Here is an 18671-nt window from a genome sequence, read left to right as displayed (position 1 = left end):
GTGCCAGATGATTAAGGTCAGAATTCGATCAGTACAGTGGAGGATTTGATGAAACTAACTGCTAGTTGTTCCATTAAGTTTCGGGTGTGCAACCGCAAGAAATCTCCTTCTTCTTCTAATATTTCGGCTGTATAATGTTCAGCCATCTTCAGAGTGAGCCGCAAGACTGCCGCTCCAGTGCTCGCTTCGTCCCTTTATACTGTTGTACCGCGCGACTGCGCATGCGGCCACAGATGCAAATGTGCCAGAGATGTTGGTCGGCGGCAGAGACATGCATATCTATGACTTCGCAGTTGATCTTTGTTGGCATATCGATATATCATTGTGAGCTGCACTGTGACGACGTCTTTGTGAGTTTATTACAGCAAGTGGCGGATTCCAGGATTAATCAAGATTGAAACCACTGTCTCTATTAATTAAGTTCATCATCAAGCGAATTTCAATTGCCTCCTTTACTATCGAGTCCCAAAAGGATGATGTAGTTGCCAAAATTTCAATGTTGTCATACAACGTACTGTGACCATTATCAATACAGTGCTCTGCCACTGCCGACTTGTTAGGTTGTAAAAGTCGTGTGTACCTCTGGTGTTCTGTACATCTTTCTTGGACAGTACGAGTTGTTTGTCTGATGTAAGAAAGGCCACATTCACATGGAATTTTGTAAACTCCAGATTTTCGGAGCAGCAAATCATCTTTGACAGAGCCCACGAGTGCAGCTGTCTTAGGTGGAGGATGAGAAATCACTTTTACTTTGTGTCTGCCAAGAATGCATCCTATTTTTTATGAGAGTCTACCCACATATGGCAGGAAGGCCACCGATTTAAAGGTTTCTTCATCTTCTTCTGCTTTCTTTGTGGCCTCTTTCGGTTTCATTTTCAGTGCCCTCTGTATTTGTTGTGGAGAGTACCCATTGTCTTCAAAAACTCTTTGTAAGTGGAAAAGTTCATCTTGCAGACTGCTTTCGTCAGAAATAATATGCGCTCTGTGAGTCAAAGTTCGGAGAACACTCATTGTCTGGGCTGGATGGTGGCAGCTATTTGCACGTAAATACAGATCGGTGTGTGTCGGCTTCCTATACACTTCATGTCCCAAAGTGCCATCCTCTCTGCGCCGAACCAAAACATCCAAGAATGGAAGGCATCGCTCCTTTTCAATTTCCATTGTGAACTTTATTTGATCGTGGAGGAAGTTCAGATGTCTTAAGAAGTCTTGCAAGTTGTCTTCACCATGGGGCCAAACTACAAAGGTATCAACAACATACCTCCAGAATACCGTGGATTTCAAGTCAGCAGATTCAAGCGCCTTCTCCTCGAAGTCCTCCATAAATAAATTGGCCACCAGAGGGGATAAGGGACTACCCATGGCGACTCCGTCCGTCTGTTCAAAAAATTCGTTGTTAAATAAGAAATATGTGGAGGTCAGAACATGTTTAAATAAAGCTGAAATCTCTTTGTCAAAACTTCTTTCAATAAGTTGTGGAGATTCTTTAAGGGGAACCTTTGTAAATAAAGCCACCACATCAAAACTAACTTAATATATCAGATGGGTTCATTTTCAATGATTTCAGTTTACTAATGAAGTCAGCAGAGTTTCTTATGTGGTGAGTACATTTTCCCACAAGAGGCCTCAACAATGATGCCAGATGTTTGGCAACGTCATAGGTCGGAGAGCCTATGTTACTCACTATGGGGCGTAGAGGAACATCTTTGTTGTGGACCTTTGGTAGACCATAAAGTCTAGGAGGCACCGGACCACTTGGTTTCAATCTCCGAACAACTTCTGGTGGAAAGGGAGAATCATTCAGAAGTGAAACAGTTTTCTTCGCCACTCGATTAGTGGGATCCCTGCTGATCTTCCGGTACATGCTATCACTCAATAAATTGTACATTTTATCATGGTATTCGTCCTGAGACAATAAAACAGTAACATTACCTTTACCTGCTGGGAGTACCACCGTCTGAGTATCCAGGCAAAGCTTGCGTAGAGCAGCCCTCTCTGCCACAGATATATTGCTCCTTTGTGGGCGAGCCTTCATAATTGCACGGCATGTTTCACGTCTTATTTCCTCAGCTGAATCAGAGGGAAGTGGTCGAACAGCTTCTTCAATGGCGCTGATAAACGAAGGCAATGGCGGAACCTGTGGCGTGGGTGCAAAATTCAGTCCCTTACTCAAAACCATCATCGTAGCATCGTCCAAATCTCTACCTGTCATATTAATAACAGGGCGTCGAATAACAGTTTCTCGCTGCGATGTCGTCTTCAGTCGACTAAATTTTGCAGTAACTGCTAGTTACTCACTGCTGAAATGAGTGACCCGTTGCTTCAGTGTCATGTTGATAAATGACTTACTGTTTCTCAGTAGTGAGACTGAGCCACAGCCACCTTCTGTGGATACTCCCATTGTGCACTCTGTGTATGTTACATCCAGTTTTTATTTATTTTAGTTAATTTTTATTTAGTTGGAAATCTGTTGGTAACATATTTGTCATAACCTTAACAGAACTTATTTTAAGATAATGAAACAGAATAAGGCACTATGAAATTAATTATGGAAAAATATTTTAAAGAATGATTGTGTAAGACAATATGAATTACGGCTGTCTACATGCAGGTGAGTACATCCTGAAGTGAAGCAAACTGAATGGGAATAATGACATAAGTGTTGGAGCTCAATGTCTCAACCTGTGTAATATGACATGGTTGTTTCTTGCAATTAAATAAAGATAATTCACATGCACTACCTTAATCTGCCGATCATAGTACAATCTCAGTCTCCAGCTGTGAAAAAAATCTTTTTTGGCAAGTGAAGGACTTCTGAAGTTTATCAAGTCAAAAGTAATCTTTGCAACAGTTTGTACCCATGGTTTTAGGTGCTGAGAGATGGTAATATACCTGTGGCAAAGTCATTTTAGTCCTCTTGATCATTGTTAAATACCATGAATGTAAAAAGAGCTGAACATGGGAATAGGGCAACAGTTCACATTGCAGTATAAATTAAAGACACACACACACACACACACACACACACACACACACACACACACAAACTGTTGTAACATTTGCTGTTGTAGTAGTCACATTAATCTCAAGTTTCAGGAGGGCCTGTTTTATTATAGAATGAAATTAACTGAACTCCAGTGAAAATCAGGTAACAGTGCTACTGGGTTCCAAAATACCCATTGCCAGGTTAGTTGTAACCTGCCAAAACTGACACACATTTTTTGGAAAGACCAGGATGGAATAACAACAATATGAGATGATAGATTGCTACTCAACTCATAAAGGAGGTGTTGAGTTGCAGAAGACAATGAAACACAACACTAGAAAAGTTCAGCTTCAGACTTAGTCCTCTGTCAGAAGTAAAAACTTAACTTTCACGAGGGAAAGCCCCAATGTTCCCTATTACTTTTCTGGCACCATTTCTTTTCATATTACAAGGAGGATTGTAATAAGCCCACTGTCAAGTATGTTATTAATTCGAAAAAATGATAAGCTATTTATTGTTAGTTAAGAAAGTTAGGAATCTATCATAGGAGTTGTACTGATAACAAATATATTCGTCAGAATTTGTTTTATGATAAGTGTAGATACTTTTATATCACAGGTCATGCTTTAATGTCTACAATTTGACCAAGAATACCCACAAAAATAACTGATTGTTTGTTTTTTTATCTTTTAATTCAGAATATCAGAGAAAAGCTACCAGAAAATCCTGCTGAAGCTGAATTACTGACAATGGCTGAAATGGTTGCCAATGAAGAAACAGAAGGCCAACCAGAACCAGGTGGTAAAGGCCACAGTGATGATGATGTTACTGAAATTGCAAAAGGTAGGCAAAACATTCTCTTTATGTGTGCTGTTCTAGAGTGTACTGCTATTAGCATGCTTGGTTTTTCATGTCAAGCTGTAGCCTTAATCCAATAAATCATGCATGCATGGCATAAATTCCAGAAACTTTTGTTCATTTATTTCTGCCTGTGGATCCATTTTACAGTAATAACAAAATTTTCTTGCAGTCAGATACATAATTCTGAAAAATAAGTTCTTTTTGGTTATATTATGATTAAAAATGTGAAATTTTAGGAGATGAGACAGCTGCTGTTCCAACGGAGGAATCTAATCAAGTAGCAGAAAAAGAAGGTGAAGGGTCAGAAAAAAAACAAATCACCCAAAAACGGACTCGTAAATCATCAGTAACAGTACCTGAGCCTGGTGAATTTTTAGCACCCTTGCCAGTGAAATCAGGGGTTCGAGGGAAACCTGATGCCCATCTGATGCTAAAGGTAACTCACTGCTCTTTGCTTCATTCTTCATTGTTCACTGCTGAAATTAAGAGTATTGGGAACCAAATTACAGAAATAAACAATAACATAGTAACTAATTAGCAGAAGCAGAAAATGTAATAAGTTAACAATGGAAAATTTATCTCCATAAATAAACTATATTTAACTCCATGTAGAAAATATTTGTAATACCACAGTAGAAACAAGCACAAAGGTCTATAAATGGTACCAGAGATTCTTTTCTTCAGAGAAAGTGAGACTAACTAGGGACTGAGTAGGAAAACCACTCAGGAACTCGGGTAAAAAGGAACACTGTAGAATAAGGTGCAAGTGGAAAAGGAAAGGTTTAAGAACAAAAAAGAAGACCAACCAGAAAAATTATGAACAGAAAGAAAAACACAGCAACAATAATTATCAGGAAGAGGACAAGTAGAACGAGATAGAGACAACAACAAGAACAACAAAGAAAAGCAGCAGTGCAACCACACCAGGACAAATAAAAACCACAGTGGATGAAACATCCTTAAGAAAGAAAAGTAAAGTCAAATACACTCCTGGAAATTGAAATAAGAACACCGTGAATTCATTGTCCCAGGAAGGGGAAACTTTATTGACACATTCCTGGGGTCAGATACATCACATGATCACACTGAGAGAACCACAGGTACATGGACACAGGCAACAGAGCATGCACAATGTCGGCACTAGTACAGTGTATATCCACCTTTCGCAGCAATGCAGGCTGCTATTCTCCCATGGAGACGATTGTAGAGATGCTGGATGTAGTCCTGTGGAACGGCTTGCCATGCCATTTCCACCTGGCGCCTCAGTTGGACCAGCGTTCGTGCTGGACGTGCAGACCGCGTGAGACGACGCTTCATCCAGTCCCAAACATGCTCAATGGGGGACAGATCCGGAGATCTTGCTGGCCAGGGTAGTTGACTTACACCTTCTAGAGCACGTTGGGCGGCACGGGATACATGCGGACGTGCATTGTCCTGTTGGAACAGCAAGTTCCCTTGCCGGTCTAGGAATGGTAGAACGATGGGTTCGATGATGGTTTGGATGTACCGTGCACTATTCAGTGTCCCCTCGACGATCACCAGTGGTGTACGGCCAGTGTAGGAGATCGCTCCCCACACCATGATGCCGGGTGTTGGCCCTGTGTGCCTCGGTCGTATGCAGTCCTGATTGTGGCGCTCACCTGCACGGCGCCAAACATGCATACTACCATCATTGGCACCAAGGCAGAAGCGACTCTCATCGCTGAAGACGACACGTCTCCATTCGTCCCTCCATTCACGCCTGTCGCGACACCACTGGAGGCGGGCTGCACGATGTTGGGGCGTGAGCGGAAGACGGCCTAACGGTGAGCGGGACCATAGCCCAGCTTCATGGAGACGGTTGCGAATGGTCCTCGCCGATACCCCAGGAGCAACAGTGTCCCTAATTTGCTGGGAAGTGGCGGTGCGGTCCGCTATGGCACTGCGTAGGATCCTACGGTCTTGGCGTGCATCCGTGCATCGCTGCGGTCCGGTCCCAGGTCGATGGGCACGTGCACCTTCCGCCGACCACTGGCGACAACATCGATGTACTGTGGAGACCTCACGCCCCATGTGTTGAGCAATTCGGCGGTACGTCCACCCGGCCTCCCACATGCCCACTATACGCCCTCGCTCAAAGTCCGTCAACTGCACATACGGTTCACGTCCACGCTGTCGCGGCATGCTACCAGTGTTAAAGACTGCGATGGAGCTCCGTATGCCACGGCAAACTGGCTGACACTGACGGCGGCGGTGCACAAATGCTGCGCAGCTAGCGCCATTCGACGGCCAACACCGCGGTTCCTGGTGTGTCCGCTGTGCCGTGCGTGTGATCATTGCTTGTACAGCCCTCTCGCAGTGTCCGGAGCAAGTATGGTGGGTCTGACACACCGGTGTCAATGTGTTCTTTTTTCCATTTCCAGGAGTGTATAAACAATATAATACCTGTGTAACAAGCTTGGTTTTGATGTTCTTTCGACCAAAAGGTCCTCAGGAAACTAAAAAGCTAGCAGTGGGCATATTCACAAGCCAAAATTCACACAGTGAGTCACAAACTTTTCTCTTAAGTGTTCTGGCTATTTTTGTAAATCCTCTTTAACTGTCTCATTTCTTACAAACGGTTTGCTTTGTTTTTCCAGATGAGCACTCTTTTTCCTCTTAAAGCCTCATTTTACATTTATTTGGGTTACAGATAACGTTTGAACCTGAAGTGCCAAACTTACCAGTTGTTTTTGTGCACTGCACCGATTACATACGATAGTTGTCTATATGGGACCATTAATGTCATCTGTGAAACTTGCCAGGCAATTCTGTATGTTACACCAAACATACCCTTACATAGGATAAGGCCAACTAGGAATAAAACAGTGTGGAAAAGCATCATCAGGGTAGCTTACGTGTGGTTTTTTTTTAAGTTGCACCCCCTTGACATCATGTTCAGAGTGTGTATAGCTGTTATTTTACCATATATAATCATATGTATGATCTGACGTTTTCCTGCAGCAATTTTATTATTAAGGCCAACTATGAACTATTGTGCAAAGATGTAAATAAAAAAGGCTACCATTGTTGTCATTCAGTGTGAGACAGCTGTGATAGATCATATAACCTCTGCAGCTATTACTATAGTGTACCCTTCTTGACATAGATATAGTATACTTGACATCTGTATAGTATAGGGAAGTGAGGAAAAAAAAAAACAACCTTCACAAATGAACATGAGGGATTCATTCATAAAGCATGTTGATGAAGAGGCAAAGAAATTGCCATTTAATAATCATTTTCTACTAAGTTTTGAGTATGAAGAACATAAAAAAAATTTAAGAAGATTTAAGTATAAAATATTGGAAAGATTAATAATGGACCTTTCAGGGAGGTAAATGGGTGGGGAATAAAACATAGTTAAATTTGTTACATCATGTGGTAGTGTATGATTTGAAAACCTCTTAGAACAAATGCTAAATACTGGTTTAGATATAAAAAAGGAACTGTGAATGCAGAAGCCATTTTCAGACAGCTCAGCACATTCTTTGACCACCTGAACTCTCAATCAACAATAATTATCCGGTCGCCAAGGAGAGTGGTAACATTTCCATAAATTCTCTAAATCTCGACACTGGTACCAGTAAAAATGTATGTGTGCGTGTGCGCGTGCACGCACACTTTTGTGCGTGTGCGCGCGCACGCAAGCACACTTTTGTGCGTGTGCGCGCGCACGCAAGCACACTTTTGTGCGTGTGCGCGCGCACGCAAGCACACTTTTGTGCGTGTGCGCGCGCACGCAAGCACACTTTTGTGCGTGTGCGCGCGCACGCAAGCACACTTTTGTGCGTGTGCGCGCGCACGCAAGCACACTTTTGTGCGGGTGCGCGCGCACGCAAGCACACTTTTGTGCGGGTGCGCGCGCACGCAAGCACACTTTTGTGCGTGTGCGCGCGCACGCAAGCACACTTTTGTGCGGGTGCGCGCGCACGCAAGCACACTTTTGTGCGGGTGCGCGCGCACGCAAGCACACTTGTGTGCGTGTGCGTGCTTACTCAGCTTTCCTTGCTACAGTACAGTATTTCACATCTGTTCAAATGTGTACAGGGTACTTTCTAGTAGAATTAGATAATACAAAAGTTAAGACCTCTAGCATGAACTGGCAGAATTACATCAAATTAAGAAAAACTTAATATTAGAACCAATTCCTGTTTTCCTGCAGCAGTTGCCTCAATCATCCTCAAAGTTGTCAACTATCCCAGACTCAGGAAAACAATTCATAGACTGTAATTAAATCACTGATATGACCAAACTATAAATTTTCACACTTGGGACAAGATTTGCTTCAACGGTTAGGATATCCTATAAGAAATTTTTGACTACTAGCTTCGTGTCACAGCAACTATGATTAACATAAAACATACCATGGGCTATCTTTGATTGGACTGTGGGCAGAAACTGGGAGGTAGACCTGTGGTTTAGGGTAGCATCTTTGACGAATAATCAAAATGTCCTGAGTCCGAGGTTCGAACCTCACCACTACTTAAATTTTGATTAAAAATCATCAGCAATGACAGCCAAAGACTTCCAGTATAAGAAGTCACACTCGTTCAGCCAATGGCTTTGTCAAAGAGAGTGGAGGAGTGGACAGAGGTTCACAACACTCCCTAGCCCTTGAGGTGGGAAACTGGCACTGAAAGGTAGAAGAATCAGCAATGATCAACGGCATGAGGATGCAGAAGGTAATGCATCCATCGGACATGTAGCAAAAGATTTTGTGCTAGACCCGTTCAGATCTCCAGGAGGGAACTGCCAATGAGGAGGTGACCATGAGAAAAACATTAAATAATCAACAAAAGGGTAATGTTCTACAAATCTAGGTATGGAATCTCAGAAATATGAATATGATACGGAAGCAAGAAAATTTGAAGAGGGAAATGCTAAGGCTCAGTCTAGATATAATTGGGGTCAGTGAAGTGAAAGGGAAAAAATACAAGGATTTCTGGGCAGACAAGTGTAGGATGATAGATACAGCAGCGAGATTCATTAGGAATAGGAAGAATGGGCAGAGAGTGAGTTACTGTGAATAGTTCAATGATTGGGTTGTTCTTATCAGAATTGACAGCAAACCAGTACTGGCAACAATAGTTCAGGTACACTTGCTAACAGCACAAGCAAAAGATGGAGAGAGAGGGGAAGTATGAGGACAGTGAATGGGTAATTCAGCACATAAAGGGATATAAAAATCTAATAGTCATGTGGGATTGGAATGTGGTTGTAGGGGAGGAGTAGAAGAAAGAGTTATGGGAGAATATGGACTTGGTAGTAGGAATGAGAGAGGAGCAAGAATAATTGAGTTTTGCAATAAATTTCAGATAGTTATAGCGAATACTCTGTTGAAGAACGAATAGAGGAAGGTGTATACTTAGAAAGGCCAAAAATATGGGAAAATTCTAGTAAGATTACATCGTGGTCGGGCATATATTCCAAAATCAGATATTTGATTGTAAGGCATACCCAAGAGCAGATACAGACTCGGATCACAATTTAGTAATGATGAAGAGTAGGCTGATGTTTAAGAGACTTGGCAGGAAGGATCAGTGTGCAAAGAAGTGTGAGACACAGAAGTTCTAAGGAATGAAAAGATACACTTGAAGTTCTCTGAGGCTACAGATACTGCAATAATTAATAGGTCAATCAATAGTTCAGCTGGAGAGAAATGGATGTTTCTAAAAAGGGCAGTTGCAGAAGTTGGAGAGAAAACCACAGGCAAGGGAAAATCAGGAATACAGAAATGCAAGTCACTTAGGAATGAAATCAATGGGAAGTGCAGGGAAGCTAAGGCAAAATGGCTACATGAAAAATGTGAAGAACTTGAAAAAGAAATGATTGTCAGGAGGACTGATTCAGCTTGCAGAGAAGTCAAAACAACCTTTGGTGAAATTAGAAGCAATGGCTGTAACGTTAAGAGTACAATGGAAATTCCACTGTTAAATGCAGAGGAGAGAGATCAGGTAGATGGACAGTGTGTATTGAAGGCCTCTGGGAGGAAGAGGACTTGACTGATGGTGTGATGGGAAAGGAAATGGGACTTGACAGGGAAGAGAGATGGGATCCAGTATCGGAAGCAGAATTTATAAGTGCTTTGGACGATTTAAGATCAAATAAGGCAGAAGGTATAGATAACATTCCATTACAATTTCTAAAATCATTGGGGGAAGTGGCAACCAAATGACTATTCACATTGCTGTTTAGAATCTGAGAGACTGGTGACATACAGTCAGACTTTTGGGAAAACATCATCGTATTATATTGTATTGTATTTTTTATTGGTCCTGTTGTCTACATAGCAGCTTATGCATAAGACATTGGACAAGTCAAGATATAAATATACAGGCTGGAAGTCATTTCAAGGCATACATATTTAAGGTTACAATAATACACTTTACACGTAAGTATTTATATAACACATTTCATAAATTTAAATATTCTTCAATGGAGTAAAAACAGTGATGCTGTAAATATGACTTTAGAGATTTTCCAAATGTATTGACCTCAGTGATAGCTTTTATGTTTTCAGGAAGTTTGTTATAAAGCTTAACTCCCATGTGAAAAGTACCTTTTTGGCACAGTGCTGTGCTGATTTGAGTCACATGTAAGTTTCTGTTTTGCCTGGTAAAGTGCTCATGTATATCACAGTTTTTTTTGCAATCTCCGGTCCTTGCCTATTACATTTAATTTAAAGAACAAAAGAGTTTCCATAATGTATACACATGGTAATGGAGGAATAGCAGATTTCTTAAACAGGGGTTTACAAGAGTCTCTAGGCTTGCACCCAAACAAGATTCTAATGGCCCTTTTTTGTAGTTTAAAAGTGCATTTAGCTGTTTTAGAGTTTCCCCAGAAGGTGACACCATATCTAAAACGAGAATGAAAGTACGCATGATACGCATTCAAAACTGTTTCTCACTACAGCATGATTTTAATGAACAAAGAAGAAAACATGTTTTGCTCAGTTCTGCAGTGAGATATTCAATATGCGTATTCCATCTGATGTTTCTCTGCAGCCAAAGTCCTAAGAATTTGGTTTCAGTATTGGTACCTACTGGTTCGTCATTGATAGAGACTGATGGGATAAACATGTCCTTGTTAAGAACATTTTGGAATTTTAGAGCAGTGGTTTTCTTACTGTTTATTACAAGCTGATTACTCTGTGCCCAGCTGCTAAGTTGTTTTGTGACCATGATTACTGTCTGCTGTAACTGTTCATCGTCGTCTCTGTGCATCAACATTTAAGCTTAAATCATTTATGTACAGAAGAAACAGAAGGGGTCCCAATACTGATCCTTGGGGTACACCACATTTAATTTGTTTATAGTCAGATAAGTGATTTGATACAGTTTTTAGTTCAATATTTGTGTGCTTGATGCACGCTGCCTGCATACGATTAGTCAGGAAGGAACTGATCCACTTGTTGGACAGACCTCGAATACCATATCTTTCTAGCTTTGATAGCAGAATTTTATGGTCCACCATGTCAAAAGCTTTTGACAAGTCAATAAAGACTCCTATTGTTTCCTGTTTTTTGTCCATCAGGTTTAGGATGGAATTTATGCACTCATAGACAGCAGTTGTCGTTGACCTCTTATTTCTGAATCCATGTTGTTCATTACATACGATGCTGTTTTTATTTATAAATTTCATAAGTTTCTCATACATAACTTTTTCCAGTACTTTAGAGATGCAGGAGGAAATTGTGACGGGTCTGTAGTTATTTACATTGTCTTTATCCCCTTTTTTATATACAGGAATAACTTTTGATGTTTTCAACACATCAGGGAAAGTGCCTGTCTGAAGTGAGCAGTCGCATAAGTGTGTGAGTACTTGAATTAGGTTTGATGCACTCTTCTTTAACATTTTTGCAGGTATACCATCAATAACTGCCGATTTGGAATTTTTTAGTCCTTTTATTGCTTTAGCTACTTCCTCTTGTGAAACAGAACTGATGTACATTGATCCTCTACATGCACTTATTTTATATTCATTTGCCTGGGTGCTCTTTACGTTTGATTGTAACATATTATCAGCAACACCTGTGAAAAAGTTGTTAAATGTGTTGGCTACTTCTAAGGGGTTTGTTACCTTTTTATTTTTATGTGATAGTGTTATATTTTTGCAAGGTTGTCTGTATTGTCCACATTCTTTTTTTATAACACTCCACATAGCATTTCATTTATTAGCTGAATTATAAATGATTTCATCATTATGCATTATTTTTGCTGCTTTTATTACTTTTCTTAATATTTTGGAGTATTTTTTATAGTATGCGCGTACTACAGGCGAGGAGTTTTTTGAGTTACATATTTCATGAAGTAGTCTTTTCTTCTGGCATGAAACCCTTATTCCCTTTGTGATCCAGCTGTTTGTTCTAGAGTTCCCCTGTATGGTTAATGTTTTCAGTGGGAATGCAAGTTCAAAGAAATGGGTTAATGTATCAATGAAAGTGTTGAATTTTTCATTTATATCGTTCATTTTGTACACTCCTAGCCATTTTTCTTTCTGTAATAAGTTGTTGAAGTAGTTTACATTATGCTGATTATAACTTCGATGTGCTGTTCTGAAAGACATGTTGTTAACAATACTGCCTTGTACTTTTATGCTTAATATTTGAGCAAGATGATCACTAAAACCTGCATTGAAGATTTTTAGTGAGGTGTTGTGTAAACTCTTCTTGACTAGAAACTGATCAAGAGCTGTTTGGCAAGTTTCTGATACTCGAGTAGCTGCTTTTACTTCAGCCTTTAAATTGTAGGACGTTGCAAGGTTCAAAATGCTCTCCCTATTCCCACTATTAGTGAGGAAGTCAATATTGAAGTCACCACAGATTATCAATTCACAATCCATTTTATTTACTTTATTTAGCAATGACTCCATTTTGTTTAAGAAAAGTTCAAAATTACCGGATGGTGATCGGTAAACTGTAGCAATAACCAAGTTGAACTGAGTAATTTTTATAGCTGCAATTTCATGATCCTTTTTGACATTTGCCCTAGTTAAGTCAGGTAGTGTAATAAAATCTACATTATCCTTTGTGCAAATTGCTACCCCACCCTGCTTGATGTTTTTCCTGCAGTAGTAAGCAGCCAAGACAAATTTGTTTATTTTCGTATTCTGGATTAATTCTGGGTTAATCCAGTGCTCAGAAATGCAGAACACTGAGATATCATTAAGTTCATGTGTTAATAGTACGTTAATTTCATCGATCTTATTATGCAAGGATTGCACATTATGGTGATAAATTTTTGGTTCGGGCGTATTCACGATTTGGTAATTGGGAATCATATTTACAGCATCACATACCTCTAGTTTAAATTAGGAACGTCAGCAGTGTTATATTTTCGTTTTTCTTTCTTGTTTATTTTGTTGTCCTCACTGTTGTTGGAAGGATGTTCCGAAAGCTGATAGATTGTTCTATCCCTTGCAAGTCTTTCTTTAATTATTTCACTAACACAATCACAAACAAACCTTTTCCCTTAATAGTTCAAATGCATCCCATGCTTCATGTGCAGATTTCGATGCAGCTTGCTTATATCTAGTACATCGCACTTAGTGTATTGAGAACACAGTTTCCTTATTTTAATGTTTGTTTTCCGAATTTCTTTGTTTACACACGAACTATAAATCAGATCATGCCTATGAGGAAGTGTGGCAACTACTGTGTTTCTGCATTTATTAGCTTGTAAAAAATTCTGCAGCGTTTTCTCGCAGACCTCTGCTTCATTTTTTGCCACATCGTTTGAACCCATTATACAGACGATAAAGTCATTTTCTTGCATTAATTTCGTCTGAGAGTTAATGTCTACAACATTTTTACATCCCGCTCCCGGTTTCACTACACTAGTCACTGCTATGTCGCGATTTTTCTCACGGAGCATGCTGGATAGATTTCTGCCATGACTGTCTGTTAGTAATAGTACATTACTCTTTTTCCCTGATGATCTGTGTTTGTTGTTGACATTATTTGAAAAAACGCTATTCATTTTCAGTTCACTGACTTTTTCAAGTTCACGATCATTTGGAGAATTGCTATCACAGTCACTTGTTTGCAAAACATGATATTTGTTTTTTTCCGAAAATATGACAGCTTTAGCAGACTTTGTTGTTCTTTTTGTAGTTGGAACACTATTTTTGTGTGACACTTTTACCCACTCGGACGATATATTACTTTTGTCTTGCATCACTTCACTTAGTGTTGGCTTCAATCGTAGATACCGATTTTTCTTTCTTGAGTGAGTCAATATCGCTTTTTAAGGAACTGACTATGATTTGTAAGCTAGCAATTCGTTCTATTAGCGTTGTTATTTCAGTGTTACAATTCTTACAAACTCCCTTTTTAACAGCATAACTATAACTATTTCTCAAGTTAGAATCACACACTTCTACACTCGCGGCCATCTTGTTCTTCACTTGATCCACACAGTTTTGAAGATAGCAAGATCTGACAGTTGTGGGATTGTCACACAATCAGCTTAACAGTTCATGCATCCAAGTTGCTGACTGGAATAATATACAGAAGAATGTAAAACAACATAGAGGATATGTTAGAAGATGATCAGTTTGGCTTTAGGAAAGGTAAGAGACACCAGAGAGGCAGTTCTGACATTGCAATTAATGGAAGAAACACAAGAAAGATCAAGACATTTCATAAAATTTGTCAATGTGGAAAAAAAATTCAACAGTTTCAAATGGTGCAACCTGTTCAAAATTCTGAGAAAAATAGGGATAAGTGAAAAGAAAAGATGGTTAATATACAATATGTACAAGAATCATGAGGGAACAATAAGACCGGAAGACCAAGAAAGAAGTACTTGGATTAAAAAGAGTATAAGACAGGGATATAGTTTCTCATTTCACCGCTACTGTTCTTCTTATACATCAAAGAAGCAATGATAGAAATAAAAAGAAAGGTTCAAGAGTGGGATTAAAATTCAAGGTGAATGGATATCACTGACAAGATTCACTGATAACATTGCTATCCTCAGTGAAAATGAAGAAAACTTATGATCTGTGAATGGAATGAATGGTCTAATGCATGTCTGTCTCTATGGACTGAGAGTACCCTGAAGAAAGATGAACGTAATAAGAAGCAGCAAAAAATGAGAACAGTGAGAAACATAACATCAGAATTGAGGATCATGAAGCAAACAAAGTTCAGGAATTCTGCTGCCTTGGCAGTAAAGTAACCCGTGGTGGACACAGCAAGCAGGACACAAAAAGCAGACTAGCACTGGCAAGCAGTGCTTTCCCTGGCCAGAAGTCTACTAGTATCAAAAGCAGATCTTAATTTGTGGAGGAAATTTTTGAGAATGTATGTTTTCAAGCACAGCATTGTTTGGTAGTAGAATATGGACTGTGTGAAAACCAGAACAGAAGAGAAGCAAAGCATTTGAGATATGGTGCTACAGTTGATCGTTAAAAATTAGGGGTGCTTATAAGGTGAGGGATGAAGCAGTTCTCCGCAGAATTGCTAAGGAAACAATATATGGAAAACACTGACAAGAAGAAGGTACAGGATGATAGGATATCTGTTAAGACCTTAGGGAATAACTTCCATGGTACTAGAGGGTGTTGTAGAGGATAAAAACTGTAGAGGAAAACAGAGATTCAAATATATCCAGCAAATAATTGAGGATGTGGGTTGCAATTGCAACTCTTGAGATGGAAATTATGGCACAGGAGAGGAATCTGTGGCAGTCCGCATCAAACCAATCATAAGACTAAAAGAGAGAGAGAGAGAGAGAGAGAGAGAGAGAGAGAGAGAGAGAGAGAGAGAGAGAGAGAGAGAGAGAAGGGCCTGTTAGTTATGATCCATGGAACAAGCAACTTAACTAAACTATGGGTAACTTCTGTGTTATGTGCATAATGTAGGTTTTCATTAATGATAAAAGGAAAATACAGATACAGTAAACTTAAAGGCTAATATACTTATTGTTCTCGTGTTGCAGGGTCTTAGTGCTTATTCTAAGAGTAATTTTTCCCACATTTTATTGATAGCCAGAATGGCAAAGGGAAAAGCGGATAATGGCATGAATTACCTTCAACTGCACACAGCAGTTCGTGGAGTATTAATGTTGATGGTAATCTGTATCTACTTGGAAGACTAACTGAAGTAGTCTGCTCTCTTAAAATCGTATAGGTTTAACTTGGTAGCCTACAATGAATACAACTGTTTGTAGTACAAAACTTACTTCTGAAATTGAGCTGAAAGTATCATTGCAGCCCAAGTTGTAGACTTCCACTATCACCTTAGGATGATGGATGCAGAGGTAAACATCAGAAACCAAGAAAAATGGCAGGGCCATCAGATCGTGCACTGTTCATCTGTAGAGTGTAATGACATTACTAATTCAGAATAAAGAAGTAATGAAAATTTGCTTGCCAAATGAAATGTAGAAGTTCACATTTTTATATATGCAATTAGAACTGTAATTACTGGTACCTTAGAAACAAAGTAATGAACATAACTTGTTTCAGAATAATGTAGGAAAGTATAGGAATAGTGGATCATAAGAGAATACTTTCAGTTCAGAATCTAAAATTTGAGTCTGGTTCTTCTGTGTACACCATCTGATCAAAAATATCATAAAGCCCCTACATAATATGGTATTAACTGCTAGATGTCAAGAGATGTGGACTCACCAGTATTAGGGGAGGTGGAGAGTATTGTGTTGGCAGTAGAGAAGCAGTTAGAGCAGGCTGCGTTGCTCAGGAGAGCTCAGTGAATTTGAATGCAGAGCAGTTACTGGATGTCACCTCACTAACATATCCATCAACCCTTCTAAAGCTGCCCAAGCTGATTGTTGGTCATGTGGCTGAGAAATGGAAGTGGGAAGGAAGAAGCACAGCTAAAATAAAGACAAGACCAGATGAGACCTCATGTACTGCTGGGCATTGTATGCACTTGTCTGCGTGTGTGTGTGTGTGTGTGTGTGTGTGTGTGTGTGTGTGTGTTTGCGAGGAGGAGGAGTGGGAGGGAGGGGGCTAGGGGTTGTAAAGAATCACTTGATCACTTGAAATCAGCATAAGGACTGGCCTGCCTAGAGTCCTGACCTGAACCCAGTGACACACCTTCAGGATGAGTTTGAATGTTGACTTTGCTCCAGACCCCAGCATCCAAACATCATTGACTCCTTTGGTTTCAGATCTGGAAGAACAACAGGCTGCTGTTCGTCCACAGATATTCACATGCATAATTGAAAGGGCCCCCAGCAGAGTTTAGGCCATAATCAAGGTGAAGGGTGGACACATCCAATATTAATATCCATGAATGTGTATCTAAATGCTTTTGAACAGATACTGTTACTTCTTCTATATATTCCTTTCTTATGGGAACCAAATAAGGTGATGCAGTGACTCAGATTCAGGAGTACTAAGCTTAAATCCCCATCTGGCAATCCTGGGTTCATTAAATCACTTGAGACTAATGCTGAGATAAGTCTTTAAACAGGCCATAGCCATTCTTTAACCCCCCCAATTTGTCCTAGTCTTCCATGTCTAATGATCTTGATAATATTTAACAATTCTTTAAAAAATTGTTAATGGAGCTAAGTGTGCAGTTTGTGGGTTCATCTTCCATAGTAAAAGTTAAGTGTCAAATGTTCAGATTACGTCCTGCTTCTATCAGAACAGAAATTCTCATTTCTGTGCCACTGCAAGGAGAGATGCAAGTGCTGCAGCCATTACTTTGTTGTGTATGATGTGTGTTCAGTGGCTTAAGGAATGCTTATAAAGTACACTAGAAAGAGTTCCACAACATTAGCTTCAATATAATCTGCTCAAGTGCCCTCCACATAGGATTTAGTTTGCACTATGTCATTAATGAATCAGTTTTATTCACAGGATCCTAGGTGACCCCTCATATTTTTATCATACATTGTCATACTCCTTTTAGTGATTAATAAGTAAATCACACTGCAGAATTCCATTTAATAGGCATTAGTGTAAGATAAATTAAAACAATCTGCTAAGAAAGAATTTTGCATCACCTGCCTATCTGTGACTGTGTGTTGTCTTGGACTCGAGGGAATGGGGAAAGAAATAATAAAACTTGTGGAACTAAAGAAATAACTTTCCTGTGAAACAAAAACTAAATAATAACTACAATAAGACACCCTATTTGAAATTGTATATTCATCAGCTACAATTGTTGACTATAGGTGACCACTACAAGGAATATCTTCTGTGGTCTATGACACATGAAAACACATGATTCTGGATGAAAATTTGTAGGTCATTGTTGTTTATGCCACTTAGACAGACAACTTCATTTAATAACAACTCTTCTTATATTAAAATAATAACACGCTCATGGTCTTAAACTTGATATGACCTCTTGAGGAATGTGGACAGACTGAAAAATGAATGTAAGCCCCATGTTCATGGTGGAAGAAACAGTACACACTATTGAATTGCACTGAGAATGCAGAATTACGTAGGTGGATAGATGAGTGGATATAGTAATTTTCTGTTACCAGAACAGTACTGAGAAAGAGATTTCCTGTCAAAAAAGCACACAACTCATGAGGGTGGTACAAAACCAGTTTGTAAATGCAAAAATCAAATTGGATATTTCATTGCTACTATTTGTTACAGACAAACTTGTATCAAATCATAAGTTCAGCAATTCATTCAGTTGCTGCACGCTGCACAACTGTTCACAAGCATCTTTAAACAGTCTTAATCAGGAGGAAAAAAAATATCTTTTATATGGTAACTTGGTATAAATTATGCTAACCTAATTTCTCAGGATTTATCATTCAGAGAAAGTGTTATTTTACTGTTAAAATGAATACAGTGTAAAGAC

The 18671-nt window shown here is 39.4% G+C and overlaps 1 protein-coding gene across 1 annotated transcript in view; it reads left to right on the top strand.

The window, feature by feature from the left end:
• The window catches only part of LOC124555348, a 457917-nt gene that overhangs the window by 385111 nt on the left and 54135 nt on the right, over window positions 1-18671 (top strand). The window contains exons 17-18 of the mRNA XM_047129228.1: window positions 3685-3829; window positions 4084-4283. Coding sequence (XP_046985184.1) covers window positions 3685-3829; window positions 4084-4283 — 345 coding nt within the window. The remainder of the gene's footprint in view (window positions 1-3684; window positions 3830-4083; window positions 4284-18671) is intronic.

The sequence above is a fragment of the Schistocerca americana genome, chromosome X (assembly GCF_021461395.2).
Source record: "Schistocerca americana isolate TAMUIC-IGC-003095 chromosome X, iqSchAmer2.1, whole genome shotgun sequence".
NCBI lineage: Eukaryota > Metazoa > Arthropoda > Insecta > Orthoptera > Acrididae > Schistocerca > Schistocerca americana.
This window is presented reverse-complemented; position numbering and strand designations above follow the sequence as displayed.